Source organism: Ornithodoros turicata, unplaced genomic scaffold, assembly GCF_037126465.1.
Source record: "Ornithodoros turicata isolate Travis unplaced genomic scaffold, ASM3712646v1 ctg00001238.1, whole genome shotgun sequence".
Taxonomy (NCBI): Eukaryota; Metazoa; Arthropoda; class Arachnida; order Ixodida; family Argasidae; genus Ornithodoros; species Ornithodoros turicata.
Genome location: NW_026999514.1, coordinates 24237 through 42813, shown reverse-complemented (window position 1 = coordinate 42813; position 18577 = coordinate 24237). Strand labels below are relative to the sequence as shown.

Sequence of the window (18577 nt, the reverse complement as noted above, 5' to 3'; positions counted from 1 at the left end):
ATCAACAGCGAGTTGCGAAAAAGGCACTGGCTAGATGCGGGTTGCCCGGGGCAACTGCAGCGACACTCCCAAAGTGATCCTTCAAGGAATCCTTTCCCAAATTTCTTGGAATCAACGGACCGCTCGCAGGCTGGTGCCACACTGACACAGCTGTGGAACATCTATTTTGGAGATGGATATAGTACACGTATACGTTGCCTTGGGGAGTTTCATCTGCCTCGAAACCTAGCACTATTTCTTCGTGGTACGCTCATGGGAATTCTCCGAACAGCTCAGATCGGAACATCTCCAGTTCTGGAAAACCTAACGAACGCCAAGCCAGTGTCCGTTGTGCACATTTTTCTGCATATTCGCATTGGTCAATCACTTCTATATTCTATTGGTCATTTACGTCGTGACACCCCAGCCTCGCCCAAACATAGTTGCGGGCTCCGTCACCGACAAAGAATAAGAGTTGAAAAAATCTGCTTCTGAAGCACCAAACCAGAAACCAGATGCTGCATGAAAACGAGAATGTGTATGTACACCTTGTCTGAGATCTTACTTCGTCAGGCACCCCATCTTGTCAGCACCATTTCGCTCTTGTCGACATAATTTGTGGAGTAGAACATGCGATTCTTGGAACCGAGAAACACTGCTCCTGTACACAGTATGCCAGTACCATTGCATATAATCAAAAATACAAAGAGCGGAAGTGAGCAAAAAAAAAATTCCCGGTTTCACTCTTTTCACGGTCCGCACAGATGGTGCATGCTTGCAGCACTGGGATATACAGTACAAGACAGGTAACATGATGGTGTAGACATATTGAAGCAATTTAATGCGGGACACCAAACTAACAGCATGCTCACAGGTGGCTGTACAGACGCCGCCGTGTGGCAGCGCAACCTCACCCTGACATACCTGCTATTATAGGGTTTTTTTTTTCGATTCAGATTTTTCATTAAAAAAACTAAGGGCTATAGACATCCAGATTTCACTACCATCATCTTTGGGTAGGCAGAAGATCTTGGCCATCTGTTGTTCAACCGTCGAAATACTAATTACCTAAAAATCGTTAGTCAACTTTTTAATTACAAAGGCTACGAAGCTGCCCCAACGATAACATCTCTTCCATTCGGTCACCTGATATCACCGCCGTTTCCCGAACGGAAATCCGTTCGATAGATTCTCCGAAAAAAATTCGTGAAGGAAGACCATTTTTTCTTTACTTTGTTCATTGGCGGATATTCGGATACGCGTCTTTCCTTCACCCCCAATGTGAGAGGGTGAAAGGGCACACTATCGCCGCTTGCATCCTCAAAAAAAGATTAAAGGGAAACAGAAAATGCAACCCAAGACAAGGGAGTTCCGATAGCGTCACCCGATATATTTGTTCTTGGTTTGTTTCCGCCAAGAAAGCTCATCTTTGACGCCCATGAGGCGGCACTGTGCTCCTTCACCTTCTCACACTGGGGGTGAAGGAAAGACGCGTCTCAGAAGGTGCGCAATGAACAAATTAAAGAAAAAAAAACGGTGTTCCTTTACGAATTTTGGGAATTTTGGAAAATTGGGACAACTTCGTAGCTTTCATAATTAAAAAGTTAACGATTTTTAGGTAATTGGTCATTCAACGGCTGAGCAACATATGGCTAAGAACGTCCACCGGCCCAGAGACGACAGAAGTGAAAACAGGATGTCTATAGCCTTTAGTTTTTTTTAATGAAAACTGTATTGAAAAAAAAAAGAAAAAAGACACCCTGTCTATACGATCCAACAACTTGCAACTAAATATTGTGTGCATGCGAAAGTGCTTCACACACAGCACAAACAGTTCTCCTCCTTCCCTCTCAAGTGATCCAGATGTTGAAGTAGCTGAATCCCATCTATGATGAATTATACCCCCATCGGCAACAAAAACATCATGCACTTTCCGAGGTCAACAACAGGGGAAGTGTGCTGATATGCCGTCAGGTAGTGAAGCATAGCCACCCAGGGCCATCGTCTTTCGCAAGTTTTGATCTCTCGTACCCCTACACGAGCGTCTCTCAATGATCACTATATAGTGATGTCATTAACAAATTGTAATGCATTCCAGAACAGATGATCGCGACCGAAAAGGTAATTCTCAGGATTTTAGTTAAAAGTTGTTACATTTTGCAAAATTACTCTTTTATTTCAATGGTTTAGCAAAGTGAGGCCATAAAATAAGTAAAAAAGGTGTGTCTGTCACAGGGATAATGAAAAGGGAACAAGAATTTTGCTCGTGGAAATAAAGGATATAAAGCTGGGTTGGCATTTCACACCTGTGTGATGTCCTTTCCATGTTTGTTTGTTTGTTCCTTGGCACTGGGTACGGTGTTTGAGATTTCACATCCATCACCACCCAATCCAGCACCAATTCAACTCCCATCAACCTCCGTCTGTTCATGTGCTCGAGTCTCAAGTGAAACATCCAAAGAGAAGAATCAGGAGAAGCAAACAAAAGAAAATAAGATACGCTGGGCATACAGATAGAATCTCTACAGCCTTTCCCCCCTGCGCCATGCCATGTGCTCCTTTAGGTCGAAAGGTTTAAGGACATGCAACAGAACAGACACTTGGATGCCTTCTCTCTTTCATGTGGTCGTGTTGACTGCAGTTGCACAGTTTCTATCCCAAGTGTGTCATGCCTACTTATGGAGCCACACGTCCATGCTCTGCTGGTCCTCTGGCTTGTGTGTGTATGTGTGTGCTGTGGTTGAACTCTGCAGGACAGAGGCTCCACCTCTTCACACCCATATAAGTCCACCTATGGTATCACTGGGCGTCTGTGCTCTGGTTCAAGTTCGCAAGACAGAATGCTCTTGTATGGCTTCTCGACCATGTGTGTCCACTTGTATTGCCCCAGGTCTGGACTGTGGCTAAATTCTGTCGGACAGCGATCGCACTAGCAGTGCACCTCGCTAATATGTGTCTGCTTGTGACACCGCAATTTCGTGCTGCCGGTGAACTCTGCAGGACAGAGGTCGCACTTATAGGGCTCCTCGCCAGTGTGTTTTCGCTTGTGATACCGCAGCTTCGTGCTCTCGATGAACTCTGCAGGACAGAGATCACACTTGTAGGGCTTCTCGCCCATGTGTATCCGCCTGTGGCGTGATAGGTTTCCGCTACTGCTGAACTCTGCAGTACAGAGATCGCACCTATGGGGCTTCTCTCCCGTGTGTGTCCGCTTGTGACTCAATAGGATCGAGCTACGGCTAAACTCTGCTGTACAGATGTCACACTTATAGGGCTTCTCGCCTGTGTGTTTTCGCTTGTGATATGACAGACTCGTAATGTGGTTGAACTCCGCAGGGCAGACATTGCACTTGTATGGCTTCTCTCCCGTGTGTGTTCGCCTGTGGCACTGTAGGCCCGTCTTGTTGCCGAACTCTGCAGGACACAGGTCGCACTTATGGGGCTTGTTGCCCATGTGCGTCCACTTGTGGCGCAACAGGCTTGAGCTACGGCTGAACGCTGCAATGCAGACGTCACACTTGTATGGCTTCTCTCCCGTGTGTGATCTCCTGTGACACTGCAGGGTGTCCCTCTTCTTAAACTCTGCGGGACAAAGATCGCACTTATTGGGCTTCACATCTCTGTGCGTCCCCCTGTGGTCATAGAGGCTAGAGCTAAGGCTGAATTCTGCAGAACAGAGGTCACACTTATAGGGCTTCTCGCCTGTATGTCTTTGCTTGTGACATTTCAGGATTGTGCTATGCCCAAACTGTGCAGGACAGAGGTTGCACTTGTATGGCCTCTGACTCGTGTGTGTTCTCTTGTGATCATGCAGCTTCTCACTGTTGCTGAACTCTGCAGGGCACAGATTGCATTTGTAACGTTTCACGCTTGTGTGCTTTCTTTTGTGACGGCACAGGCTCGTGTAATGGCCGAACTCTGCAGGACAGAGATCACACCTGTAGCGCTTCTTGCCCATGTGTGTCTGCTTGTGATGCCGCAGGCACATAGTGTGGCTGGACTCTGCAGGGGTGAGATTGCACTTGGATGCGCTCGATGCGCATGCAAATGCACATATCTTGGATTTGTGCAAGCTTACTCCCATGGAATGTTTTGCATGGACTTGCAGAGTTGATGCATGACTGATTGCCGCGGAGCACATGTCAGAGGTAAATGTCTTTGTTTTGTGAGGTTTGAGATCATCTTCCAAGAGCCCAGTGTCAATGCATGTAGCCAAACCAACACTGCACTTATAAAGCCTGTCTTTCTCATGTCCGAACGTCGATGACTTGCCCGCCACTTGGGTCTCGCTCTGGTCTGAAGATTGCTCTGTGGGTCGACCGTCAAGAGTGACTAGTGCAACGTTTTCGAACAGCGGTTCAACTGTTGTTGTGCTGGTCTCAAACTGTGCACTGGAAGAGGTCCAACCTGAAGATGCGTGATCGCAACTGCTTCTGAGCTCGTCCTTAACGTGAAGCCCACCACTGCTTTCTTTCGCTCCTGAAATTTCAGAATGTGGACTTTGAGAGCGCGGACAGTTTTTGTAGTTGACTGACGTAAGCATAGAGTTTGCTCACAGAACTAAGGCACAATATTGCACAAAAATATAGAGCGATATCAGAGGCCACATTATTTACGAGAGAGCGAAACCAAACAGTCATCTACCATTCATCCCACCCTCTCCCAGCAACGAACGGCAGCATCGTCAAAAATTTGTCTTTCTTGCATTGTGGAGGACCCAGTTTTTACACTCCGTCAGCTGAGCACCAAGACTTAGCCCAAATGTGTGATTTTTGAGTGGGTGGTCAATCGCTGCTGTATGCCGGCAACAGTTAGGCTGCCTGTGAGCATGGTTTGAAACGGGGTTTCACTTCCCCTATTTGCAGGTTTGATGCTAGGTGGTGGTGGTAGTTACCTTGCTGCTATGCCTCATGCAAAATAACGTTTGCCGACAGAAATTCTGACGAGGCCATCCACCCTTAACAAACAAACAATACGCACGAGAGTGCCCAAGGCAGGGCTCCCTCGGGATCCTTTAAAAATTTATTCAATATCTCATGCCACACAAGGGGCATTTACCTACCGCTATACATCAGTAACGCTCCTATAGCAATGTACACGCTCAAGGAAGGCAGTCAACATGAAGGCAGTGCAGCATCTAATATTTCTCAGCATAAAAGGTGCACCTTGTGTTTTAGATGTTAATAAAAACACGTTGATCAACGTGTCCACCTCTCCATCAGAGACATTTCCTCCGCCAGGGACAAACAAAAATTTGCACACTGGCACTTGATGTATGTGGAATGGGTCACGATGGTTGAGTGGGTGTTGAGGAAAAACAATAGGTTTATTGACTTCACTTGCATGACTATCTAGAGTGAGTTGCGGGAAATGGAGAGAATTGCGGAGATGCAGGCTGCCCGGGACAACAGCAGTGTCACTCCCAAATTTTTCATCAAAGGAATCACTGAATCACTGCTGCGCGTACATGTATGCTATGGCTGAACTCTGCAAGACAGAGGTTGCACCACTGAACATCCACGTAGGTCCCCCTTGTGGTAGCCCTGGAGGTTTGAGCTCTGGGTCAAGCTCGCAGGAACTGAGATTGAACTTGTGTGGCTTCTCGTCCGTGTGTGTCTGCTCGTGACACTGCAATTTCATGCTGTGCGTGAACTCTGCAGAACAGAGGTTAGGGCTTATCGCCTGCGTGTTTTTGCTTGTGACGCCACAGCGTCCTGCTATCGACTAACTGTGCAGGACAGATTGCACTTGTGTCGCCCCGCGCCCGTGTGTGTGCGCCTGTGGCGTGACATCTTCCCACTACACCTGAACTCTGAACTACAGACACCGCACTTGTAGGGCTTCTCACCTGTGTGTTTTCGCTTGTAGCGAGTCAGGCTGCCCTTCAGGGTGAACTCTGCGGTGCAGAGATCGCACTTGTGGGGCTTCTCGCCCACACGTTCTTGCTTGTCACATGACAGGCTTGCGCTCTGGCTCAGCTCTGCGACACAGGGGTCGCACTTACCGGGATTCTCGCCAGTGTGTTTTCGCTTGTGATACAACAGCCTCTCACCCTGGCCGAACTCAGCAAGACAGAGGTCGCACTTGTATGGCTTCTCGTCCATGTGTGTCCGCTTGTCACGCCGCAGGCCTGCCCTTGTGCTGAACTCTGCAGGACAGAGGTCGCACTTGTGCGGCTTTTCTCCCATGTGTGCGTGCTTGTGATGTGACAGTGCCGTCGTGCGGTTGAACAGTGCAGGGCAGAGACTGCACTTGTATGGCTTCTCGCCTGTGTGTGTCCGCCTGTGGCACGCGAAATTCGCGCTACAGCTGAACTCTGCAGGAACGAAGTCGCACTTGAAGGGCTTCTCACCAGTGTGTTTTCACTTGAGGCGCGACAGGCTAAAACTCTGGGTGAACTCCGCTGTACAGAGATCACACTTATAGGACTTCTCGCCGATGTGTTTTCACTTGTGATACAACAGGCTCGCACTGAAGCTGAACTCTGCAATACAGATATCGCACTTGTAGGGCTTCTCACCCGTGTGTTTTCGCTTGTGACACGTCAGAGCTGTCCTATGACTGAATTCTGTGGGACAGAGATCGCACTTAAAGGGTTTCTCCCCTGTATGTTTTCGCTTGTGATACTTGAGCATTGTGCTTGAGGATTGAGATCGCACTTGTATGGCCTCTCACTCGCATGTGTTCTCTTGTGGTCTCGCAGTTTCCTGCTCTTGCTGAACTCCGCAGGGCAGATATCACGTCTGTATGGCCCCATGCCTGTGTGTTTTCGCTTGTGATGTGACAAGCCCACGCTTTGGTTGAACTGTGCAGGACAGAGATCACACTTGAACAACTTCTTGCCCATGCGCCTGTGATACCGCAGGCGCATATTGTGGCTGGATTCTGCAGGGCAGAGATTGCACTTGTGCGTGCTAGATGTGAATGCAAGTACACATAACGTGGAATCGTGCAACCATTCTCCGGCTCAACACTTTGCATGCACCCGCAGAGTTGATGCACGACGGAATTTCACGGAACACGCGTCACAAGTAAATCTGTTTGTTTTACGAGTTTTGTGATGAAATGCCATGTGGCGAGTGTCCACGCATGTGGCGAAACAAATGCTGCACTTATACAGCATGTTTTTCTTGTGGTCTAATGTTGATGATTTGCCTGACTCTTGACTTTCATTCTGGTCTGAAGGTTGCTCAGTGTGTCGATCGTTGGTAGTGATCGGTACAGCGTTTTTGAGTTGTGATCCAACTGTGGTTGTGCTGATCTCCAACTGTGCATTCGAGGAAGTGCAACCAGAAGATGCTTGATCGAAATTGCTCGACCTTAATATGGAGCTTACCACTCCTTTCTCTTGCTACTGAAATTGCAGAATTCGGGCATTAACAGCGCGGACAGTTTTATACAGTCCACAGCCGTTATTATGCCATTCGCTAGTATGATTTTAGGATTGATTTTTAACGAGCTGCCCAATGAAATTTTCGTCACCCAACGTAAGCAAGACTTGACAGCACGTTTAAGAAATCTCCATTTCAGGTAGCCTTTGTGAAGTTTGTTTCCCGTGTCTGAAGACAGTTGCTGGGTGCTTCAATTTGCTTTCATTTAATTTGTTTCGCTCCTGATCATCTGGAACATATGAGGTCAATCGTGCCGGTTTCATATATTTTATGTAACATACAGCAATATCACGTATTATAGTTTTCATGCTCCAGGTAAGCGCTGCTGATGTCGGTCCCTGTGTCACAAGCCCCACAGACTGAGGCGGGCCTGTTAATATAATGTTGTGTACTAAGTGAGACCTGATGAATAAATGAAATGAAATGAAAAATGAAATGAAGGTGACGTCCTCACTTTGTGACTGCTTTTCTAGGGAACGATTTCCTCCCCACAGGCGCACTGTGTATTTCTCCCTCGTTATCATGACAACTTGTAAAGGTCAGATAAGATAAATTTAACTCCTACTATGTTTTACCTTTTTCTTTCAGAGTTACATTGAGACTGAAAGGTCAAGCCCACAACACAGACCTGCAAATAAATACACGTAAAATAAAGGTAATATAACATAATAAAACCTTTAACTGACTGTGACCAAACTTTTGAGGACGGACCAGGTTGAACGTGTATATTCTGTCCCCGTCATTACGACCACTGACTGACTTTCTAGACGAATGTCAGCACAGTTCCCCCCGAAGTCGGCCCAGGATGCACACTAACCCCCACACACTCCTTTCTGCCCTGCTGTCGTCTCTCCATCTGTCCACGTCTGTTTCATCGCTCATGGCCACAGTTGCTTTGATGCGCTGACGCGGAATTTTTTAAACAAAATGTTGACCACTGAGTGTCGATCTCACTGGCTATGAACAGAGTCTTGAGGACGATCAGGGTGCCAACACTCTCGTTGTGCTTCTCTAATGATCACTGACCTTCCAGTCACTGTGTAACACAGAGTACAGTTGGGGGGCCTATGCAATGCGTGTGTGGATAGCATCATCCACAGCACAACCCCATTTTCAGGTGAGCCCATTGTGAGACACAGCTCTTGCACGGAAACCAGCGTGTATTAAAGGGACACTAAAATGCAAGAACAAGGTTGCACGCTACGCTGATTTCGTGCACGTTACTACGCTACGGAGCCACAAACTAAATTCCACCGGACTCTTTACTGGTTCAGTGCCAAACCTCGTTTCAGCCCATGCATCAGTGTTTTCAGACCATTCTGCACGTGCAAGTGTCTGCCACACAATGGAGCAGTCCCGTCGAAAAATGTGGTGCGCATTGAAAAGCAGATGGGCGTCGCTGTCCGAAGATAAATGTCGTCAGTCGGACATTTGCGAGAACTGTTGCGGGTACCATTCAGAGAATCGGTACTGAAAAATGAGCAGTGCACACCATGCCACTCATATACACAACACTTCGGCCGGACCAGTTCCAAATACACGCAACTACAACACGTATGCGCCTGCTTTTCCTGCTGCCCCGCTGCCAATCCTTGCCTCCTGGGGATACCATTCACTGATACCAAAGACGGTGCTTCGTTGTGTTTTCTTCTAAACAGTAGCGCCGTGTGAACTAATCTTGCTGGCATTCCATCGGAAAAAATAGCCGAACATCATGCTTTTCGTAGCGCAGAACCATAACGCGCGACGACTTTTTGAGCGCAATCGCTTGCTGTCCGACGAAAGGAGGTTCCAAACCCAGCCCACAGAGTGATAGTAGAAAAAGTGACAGTTCCTGAAATTGGGAGAGGGTAAGTGCGATCCCAACGAAAGTCGGATGCGATAAGCTTATACCTGTGTTATCTCTTTCTGCGTTGCAGGTGTGGGCTGGGTTTCCAACCTCCTTTCGGCGGAACAACAAGGATTGCGCCGAAAAATTTGTCGCGCGCTTGCTTCGTAGAGCATGATGTTCAGCTATTTTTTCTCATGGGATAACCCCTGAATATCCCTGTCAATTATCAGTAGTTCGAATAGATTAGACACGCTCTTCACGTTGGTGAGGTAAAAAAGTGACCTTTGCTTGGCAAATTTCGGACTTCAGTTCGCGAAAATTTACATAATTAAACTTACGTAACACGACCTTCACATCATATATAATTGAAACACGGACTTTCTTTCGATAGCAAGTTTTTGCCTTTTAATGCCCCTTTAAGAGTGCAGGACCGTCGGACACTTGACTATTGTGGTCATCATCGACGCAGGTAGCAGACTGAGCACGGCAGGAACGAAGAGCAAACGGACAGAATATGCAGTTGATAACACATGCAACATGGGGGGTGGGGGAGGAGGGGAACAGCATTTTCCGGCTGTTCCTCGTTTGCGCGACAATTCTCTCTGCGACCAAAATCTGCGGGAACGGACTTCGTTGTATCAACGAGTTCAGGCCGCAGCAACGTCGTACAAAAATGTGGCGCGTGCGTTGGAGGTGGCGTTATTTATGGATGACTGAAACCCAACCGTCATCTACCAATTCGTTCAGCCACGCACAGAGCTCAAGCATTCCTCAAGGCAGTCCTTCGACCGAATCCCGCCCACTCCCGACAGGGGACGGCAGCACTGCTGATTGCTTGCTTCGAATTCAATCCCTTGGTGCAATCAGTGACCCCTCTCGCCTGCACTCTCCTTGGTGGAAGAAAAGTCTCGAGGAAAAACCTTCTCTGCTGTTTCTCACGTGCTCTTGCTGCAAGATTAAGAACCATTTCGCTGCATTTGTCACGCTTTTCCATGAAGATGTTCTCCATTCATCTGTCTTTCCTCTCTCCATGCTGTTCTTTTTCCTAACAGCATGAGGTCCGAAAAACATCATGTATCATCTGCGCATTTTGAATACCACCTGGTAAACTTTCTACGCTTCGTAGCCGCGCTTGTTTTTTTTTAAACTCAGTGCACGCTGACGAACTGGAGAAAGCACAACGCGCACGAATGTACTTTTAGGGAAGGCCTGGTTTTGATGCGGTCTTTTGTGCCGTCAAGATGGTATCGCTCGAGTGAAGGTGAACTAATTAATACGTCAATACCTCAAAATTGAAGAGGCAATCCGCTTCCGAGGCTTTCAAATAACTGGAAGATAGAAGCAGGCACAACAAAACAAATAGGTGGACCATCTACATTTTCTACCAACCATGTTTTGGCAACCATGCACCAGCCAACTGTCTAGAACGGAAGTTTATGTGCTAGATAAAGCAGGAGTGCACGATGAACATTCCAGAATTTTATTTGCGAAATAAACCAGTTAGTGGCTTTCTTCTTTGACTGTTAAAACAAAGCACAGTCAAGCTTCGTTTGCATGCACGTGCTGTAGTACTTAGTCTTGACCTCCCTCAAAGCTAAAAAAAAAGTACATGAAGGTCAGTGCAACTCCATTCTTAATGGCCGCACTCGCAACACCTCCCTTTCCTCATCCGTGGCGCTGTCCGCGGGTCCATCTCATGACAGTTTAGGACTTCTTATGGTAGTTTAGAACAGGCAGTTCCCAAGCATCCTGGAACACGTCGCGCATGGCTGTAGCAACTATCGCTTCTGCCTTGATGTCGGACTCCTGTTGGGTGTGTTCATCCACACTTTGGCAACAAATCCACAATGGGGAAAAAGAGTTCGTAATCGTTGCTGGACTGACTTTTTGAGACTCCGTGTTGTGTATGTCCCCTTTTGCCCTAATCTCGGGGTTTTATATTATGCACGGGCTGACCTGCTCTCATGCGCACACACCAGCATGTGCAACGCAATGAGCACTGTCTCCGCACTCGATACTCCACTCGTGAGCTAATAAGCGACACTGTGCATGTGGAACGATGACAGCAATGCAGGCACGATTCCGAAAAAAGAAAAGGAGAGGAGGAGAAGATGCATTCCTGTGGTGTCTGCTGATTGGCACAAATAGTAGCTTGGTGCACAGGTTGAACCTGGAAAGCTGACAGCGGCAGCATGCAATTGTGGGCGCGCAGTTCAAATTATCCGTAGCGGAGGTGATTTGAGTGTGATATACATTGATGTATATGGCGGTACCATGATAACTTTGCCTCCTCCAATTTGCGACTTTGCCTCGCAGTCCTCGCAGACTTTGAAGTCGACCATGATGACTTTGCGAATTATCCAGCAATTCGAATTAATGAGGTGCAAATTAACTAGCTTTTACTGTATCTCAATGTCCCCCCTTATCTCGAAATTCCCCATCTTCTACAATGCAGTAAGCGTAGTAAGCCAGCGTAGTAAGCTAGACGTGGTAAGCCAGCGAGGTTCACGAAAGATGTAAACTGTCTCTAGCAAGAGAGGTCTTGGTGCAGACCATTATCGCTTTGTCTTCTGTGACAGCCTTCAGTATAAGTAGGGAGTGACTTTTTCGGGTTAAACCCGGCTATCCCTCCCCCCCCAAACAAACTGACAATTCCGGTTAAACTCCAATTCTCCCCGAATTCCAGTCGCCACGTAATCCTGAAGTGACATTTCCACTGAAGACGAGCAGAGGTTGCCACGCGTAACACATGTAAGAGTGAGTCACTTGCGTTCCCTGAAATACACCCAGGTGTGTCAGCACTGCCGCTGCCTAAGAGGATTAGCGCTGGGAGGCAATTGTAGTTAAAAAGTTGTTATCAACTACTTGCAGAAATGTAGTGGCAACTACTAGTTAAACTACTATTTCGAGTAGTTAGCTACAGTGTTACACAGCTACAGCTACAGTAGTTAGGTTAGTGCAGGCGCCAACTACTTCCGATTTTGTCGCAAGCTTTACGGCACGATTGTGCTTCCGACTTTTACCTCGAGCTACTTGTTTGATGAGAACGGAGGTGCAGTGCAATTGTGCCATGCATGGTTACTAAATCTTCACTTTTATCACTGCTTGTCGTTCACACTCGGGTGTCCAAGAACACTACAGAATGGGATTGGTGTTGATGGTCAACGTTAAGTAGTTACAGATGTTACATTGTAAAATACATTGTAGTAGTTAAAGCAGTAGTTTTAACTACCTCACTGAAAAGTAGTTGGACTACTACTTAAACTACTTCATTGCAAAGTAGTTTGTAGTTATAGTTAAACTACTGTAGAAGTAGCTAGTGGCCATGACTGCTGGGAGGCCACAAAAAAAAGCTTATAAAAGGACCTGAAGGGTCACTAAAATGTGAGAACAAGTTCATTTTAAATTAAGTTACATGCCACGTTAACTTCATACTTGTCATAAATAGAAGCTTGGATTCCAAGCAATTTCCTTACTAAGGATTCTGTTACGAAGCCAACAACAATAATTTTACCAGATTATTTTTTGCTTCGCCGCTAAGCAGTCAACGTTCCTTTAACTCGCGCATCGGGTGCTCTTAGTCCACGCTGAGTGCGCCACGCCGTGGAGCAGTTTCGGAGAAAAACATGGCGTGAGTTACAAAGCGGACTTACGTCGCTGTCCAAAAGACGTTGCCAGTGGAAGATTTGTGATAACTGTCGTGAGGATTCCGTAAATCCGTATCGAAAAATGTGAGACTAAAGCATGTGGCGCAAGTACGGAACAGTACAACAGGCCCCATTACAAATCCATATGTGCACAACAGACAGACACGTGTTTCTCGTACAGTCTCATTGGATGACGCCAAAGACAGTTCTTTTCACTGTGATGAAAGTTGAAAGTCACTGAAAAGGTTAGCCAGCTGTAGGAGTCGAACCCACATCTTCTGGATTGCCGGTCCAGGGCTCTACCAATTGAGCTAAGCTAACACGCCTTCTCAGCGACTTCCAGGGTGCGTCATCTGAAGGGACAAACCAGCCACTCTCTCTCACTCATCCTCCTTTCACTCTTACATTTCTGCTCTCCCATACACACATTCATACGACGGGATCGACGCAGGCGGCAACTGATGAACATGAGAGAACTGATGTTCTGAGGCTGGAACAACATAGAAGGAACAAATACATACAAAGCCTCAATAAGGCTTTGTATGTATGTGTTCCTTCTATGTTGTTCCAGCCTCAGAACATCAGTTCTCTCATGTTCTTTTCACTGCATCTTTCTTCTAAGCGGTAGCGTTGCGTGAACTAGTTTTGCTTACACCATACTAATTAAAACACTGGCTCTCATTTGAGAACAAGTTGCATTTGCATTTTAGTGCACCTTTAAAACACAAGATGAGAAACAAAAACACCCGATAGCCCACGGATGCCCAAGTGATGCCGATTTCTCCCCAAATTGAAGACAGCGCCAGATTTTTACTGAAAAATTCACTGCCCAAGTATGAGCAAGCATGACAGGAAAGATGATACGTGCTTGAGAGGAATCTCTTCAAAGCTTATCTGTTGCATCACACTTTTTGTAGATTTTTTTTTGTAACTAAGTTAACTAATCGTTTTGTATCACCTTCTGACGTTGAGTCATGGCTGTGTCCCACCTGGTCCAAAATTGCAGTGTTGTAAGGCTCTGTCTTCACTTCAATGATATGATGTTCGTCCGAAGATTCCTCTCGAGGTTCTTCTTTAATTTGGATCATCCCTCGAGTTGCCCCTAAAGTTAGACAAAGAAGGTATTAGTAAGTCACGCAGCAAAGCTTCAAGCCACGTGATATGTAGTCATCTCTGTCCCCTTTCTGAATCTCATTATGCTCTGTTACAACTCATGTGTACACATCACACACAAAAACACCAGTCTGGAAAACCTTCCTTGAATCCTTTTGTTAAAGGGGCTATCGGATATGAGAACGTACGCAAAACCCCGATACGGTAATGCTTGTCGCCGCTTAACAGCCAACTTGGTCGTGTCTCTCTTCCGAAAACAGCTTCAATAGTATTAAACAAACGAGTCTTAAAAACGTGTCCCCCTGCAGCTAGGCACACAAATAGGAGCAGGCGATTATCTCTGAAGTCATCTGCTCAGCTTTTGCTTCGCAACATACTAAGTGGAGAGACGTCAGTAAATATGCCGACTTTCGCTCAGCACTGCGAGTTCTTAAGGGGTATCACTTCTGCGCGAGACAATAGAGAACGTTTGTTCGTACAGCGCTCAGAAACGACGTAAAATATCGCCAAAACAGAAGCGTGTTCTCCTTGCTTTGCCCTTGTCAATGACGCATTTTGTACAACTCCGGGACTATCCGTCGATTTGTATCGAGCCCGAATTTGCAAATATTTTAGTTCGGGACACTCTACCGAGATGGCAGCACATGTTCGAGACGCGCCAAACTTTAATTTATTAAAAATCAACGGCTCAACCTTGTCAAATAAAAAATACATCATTGACTAGAAAAAAGCTAAGAGAACACGCCAATCTTACGATGATAGTTTAGAGTGTTCACGTGTCTTGTGCAAACGGACTTCTGAAGAAGTGATTTCCCCTTAAGTGACTTTGCTGTGTGGAACAAGCTGTGACGCTCCTGGCTTTTATGAACACGTCCGACACCATACACAAACAACAATACACATGCGAGCCGATCACAGAGCAGACGCATTCCACTAGTACTCCAGCCAGTCCAACTGCATAGGAACGACACGACCAATTTGTGTCTGATTTTTCCCGTTATTATCAACAACAAACGCGGAGTAAAACTGCACTATGGTTTTAGAATCAACCGGGACGGATGCGACGGCCCCTTTAAATGATGCGAGACAGCCAGATGCAAGACATTCCCCAGAACATTTAGTCTGAGCAGTACAATGCTGGACAAAAGTTTACGGAAAACACTCCGTCGCCTTCCTTCTTCAAAGTGCAGCAGAGGATGGAACCGTACGGACTTGCAAACAGGTGACCCTGTTACCTGGGCAAATCTCCGAAACTCCGTACGGTCCCATTCACTGCTAGCGTGTCGCTCTGGGGATGGAATGCGCTGAAGCGTGTTTCGTAAACTTTTGTCCAGCACTGTACATAGTTTACACTATTCCATGTTCCTCAGGAATATTCCAGAAAGCATTCACCAACCGAGTACAATGTCTACAAAAATTTTACCATAGTTGTTGTCTCCCGATGAAGAGTCGTTGCATTCCTGTTGCTGGCCCAGTTCTGGTAGGCTAGCGTCAAGAGGCTCCAATTTTACTTTTGTGAGTTGACCACCGAACTTTAGGGAGAGCTCCATCTCTCGGGGTTGAAAATCCAGAGGGCTGGAACTTGACGTCCCAAACATGCAGATCTCTGTCTCTTCGGGTTTCTGTTAAAGAGAAGCCAAACTGTTGCCACCCTTTCCAAAAAAAGAAAAAAGAACATAAACAGTTGTCACACGCTCACAGAATGGTGGAGATGTAAGCTTTATGCAACACCAGTGTGGCATATATCTAACCGCGATCAAAGTACAGCTGAACTTTTGGAGCGCTCGCAACTTCCTCTTCTGTCGGAGAGATCTCAAATTGCTAGATTAAAGTTCTTTTTTGCGTTGTTGGGAGAAAACAGTAAGCTCGAAGCGCACAAATATGTATCTTACCATTCAAGAAGAATTCAAAGAAACAAACATTCTTGGCATATTACACCCATAAGCTATCGCAATGACTGCTTCAGATACTCTTACTTTGTACGGGTTATTAATGAATGCAACGAATTACCGGACAGTCCCAAACGGCATCTGCTTTTGTTTCAGAGCTTCAATCATAATCTGTGAATGGCCATCTTAGCCAAGTATAATGTATATATTTTGATGTCGTGTGTTGTTGTTGATGATTTTTCTATCTTTCTGTTTTTTTTCTCGATGATACATGTTGTTTCTTAATGTTTCCACTCCTACAATGACGTCCAGAGGACGTTAGTAGTATCTGCAAATAAATAAATAAATAATCTATATTGGCGAGACACCCAGGGAAGGATAACGGACGTATTTTCATTACCGTTTCCATTTTCGCTACTGCTATATCTTCGTTTCCATTATCCGTTTCTGATACCAGCTTTTGAATTTCGTTTCCGTTAATGTTTCCGGTAATGGAACGGCTGTTACACAGCTGTCAGCTGCTGAAAACACCCTGTTTTACCCTAGTGCTACTTCGCTGCCACGCGTACACAAGTAATTTTACGTTGTTGGGACAAGCACATCTTGCAAGATTTTTCAAAGAAACATAGGAACATGTCTTCGGTCACTCCGAGTCCAGCAACCCAAGATGGGCGTAACCTTCATCCAATGTCACACTCATAGGCCGACCCTTTCGGTAGCAAACCATACTGCCATAACCACGGCAAAATGAAAAAAAAAAATGTAAAAAAGAGATATGTAAACGTATATGTGTTGATGTCATGGAGTTATGAGGACTAGGAGGAGTAGGTAAGCGAGCGATGCACTCTAGAGATCCAATATTTCTCTTTGTTCCCACGATCTCCTCTAGTATATTTAGAGAATTACAGAGAATAAAGCCGTCGAAATACAAAAATAAACTGAAAAGTCGCTGAAATGATATCGCACAACAGGAACAGTCATTACCCGAATTCAGTACTGGACCATAATTTTCGCTTCCAACAACGGAGGACCATGGAATGCATTTCCATTATCGCTACACCTGCAGCAAAGAGGATCACACACACACTTACAGACAGGTGGCTCGCTATTCTATTCGGTATTCTGGGCCCACCTGCGTTCGCTGCTAACGTGTCGACCCAATCGAGAAATATGTCACCCTGGTGTTCGGTAAACTTTTCTCTGGTCCTGTAGGGCAAGAGTTCTGCGTGGTACTTGTTCACGCACGAAAAACGGGCAGGGTCACAGTGTCACGCGGCCGTGGTGAACTCTGAACGATAGGTTTCGTGACCGAAGGGCAGGGCTATAGCCAGCCTATGAACTAGTACATTTTTTGCACACTAGAAATGACAATGACATTATGGGTGGAAGGCTCGTCAGCATGCCCGCAAAATGTACTGTGATCCTTCGATATAGTATACTATAAAATGAAATTTTAGAAACTTGATATTTTTGCGTCGCTATCACTGCGAGTTATGCAGCCCAATACGTTTAGACAAAACAAGAAGTGTTTTGCAGACAAAGCCTGGTTTTTGTCACTTACCTAAGCATGGGGGTCTCGGTTTCCTCCTAGAACTTCTGCTCGGGGTTCTTTGGTTCCAATTGGCTTGGAGAATCGACACTAACGGCAAGAAACAAAGGGTCCCGTCAAATGGTGGAGATCCCAATATTGTCTCCGCGGACAGAGCACCACTTTTCAATGTTCAACGCTGCAATATTTACGTTCGCTGTGCGCGCCGCCATGTACAGAGGAAGGAAAGAAGGAAAGAATGATGGCGATGTCGTTGCATGGGTTAAATAAAAATATGGTTACGAGCCTATAAGTAAGAAAATCGCGGTGTGTGGAACGCACTTCATTATCAGATTAGAATTTAATTATCGATACAACTGAATGTATTTAGTTTCATGCGCTCAACACAAAAAGCATGATGATGATAGCATTTCATGTCCACGCGTCGTCTGCTATGACCGTTTGCTGGAGCACACTCGAGTTCATTTTCTACGTCAAAGTTCTGAACTTCTGACTGACGCCAGCGGTGAAACGCGAAACGACGCTCTTACACTCCCTTACCCTTCAATGAACCACACCAGTGAAATACGTCCTTTTGCACTTCGCCGCGACAAAAATATGTAAACCGAAACCAACTAATCAGTGCAGAAATGATCCACTTCTGTTCCACATTCTTCTCTAAACGGTGTCGATAAAAAGTAAACGACAAGCCCGAGAAAGCGAGCGAATGCGTTTTCGTTTCTTGTCTGCGTCTCATCTTGTAATTTTTCTTGCATTGTCCCTTTTGACGACGTTCGAGCTTATGATGTATGGTGCTCTAAGGTCAGATTAATGGGGCCATGCGAGCTTGCCTGTCCCCCTAAATCCACTTCGATAATGAAGTTGGGAGGGCCCCCCGGCCCTCCCAACCCAGCCAGTTGGGCTGCCCCGAGCGCGCGATTGTCTCCGTTCCTTGTACGCTAACTCACTTGTTTGTAGTGTCCTAGGTTAGTTTGGTGATAATTTAGGTTAGATCTATGGTATGGAAACGGTGAAGATCCGAATATCGTTTACATTGACAGAACACCACATTTCTAATGCCTCGAAGCGAAAATTAAAGGCTGTTTCTAATTAATGACATTACTAAAAACATGTACCGCCACCACAGCGGCACAGCGGTAAGAAGGAAAGAATGGTGCCGAAGTCGTTGCATGAATAAA

The 18577-nt window shown here is 46.1% G+C and overlaps 1 protein-coding gene across 2 annotated transcripts; it reads right to left on the bottom strand.

The window, feature by feature from the left end:
* Positions 1 to 1675: 1675 nt before the first annotated feature.
* LOC135376700 (zinc finger protein 436-like) lies at positions 1676 to 17878 on the bottom strand. 2 transcript variants are annotated; one of them, XM_064609187.1, is made up of 5 exons: positions 17591 to 17608; positions 17412 to 17489; positions 15385 to 15583; positions 13807 to 13950; positions 1676 to 4458 (listed from the first exon to the last, which is right to left on the bottom strand). In XM_064609187.1, the coding sequence occupies exons 3-5, from the start codon at positions 15557 to 15559 to the stop codon at positions 2909 to 2911; spliced, it is 1869 nt and encodes a 622-aa protein (XP_064465257.1). In that variant the 5' UTR covers positions 15560 to 15583; positions 17412 to 17489; positions 17591 to 17608; the 3' UTR covers positions 1676 to 2908. The 2 variants fall into 2 exon arrangements, with proteins under 2 accessions (XP_064465257.1, XP_064465258.1); XM_064609188.1 differs by having other exon boundaries at positions 15385 to 15613; positions 17412 to 17878.
* Positions 17879 to 18577: the final 699 nt, after the last annotated feature.

Coding starts and splice junctions, on each gene's coding strand:
- LOC135376700 (XM_064609188.1), bottom strand. CDS start 15,559: ATGTTTGGGACGTCAAGTTCCAGCCCTCTGGATTTTCAACCCCGAGAG. Junction 13,951..15,384: donor ATCGGGAGACAACAACTATG/GTAAAATTTTTG, acceptor GTCTAACTTTAG/GGGCAACTCGAGGGATGATC. Junction 4,459..13,806: donor CCATGACTCAACGTCAGAAG/GTGATACAAAAC, acceptor CTGAAATTTCAG/GAGCGAAAGAAAGCAGTGGT.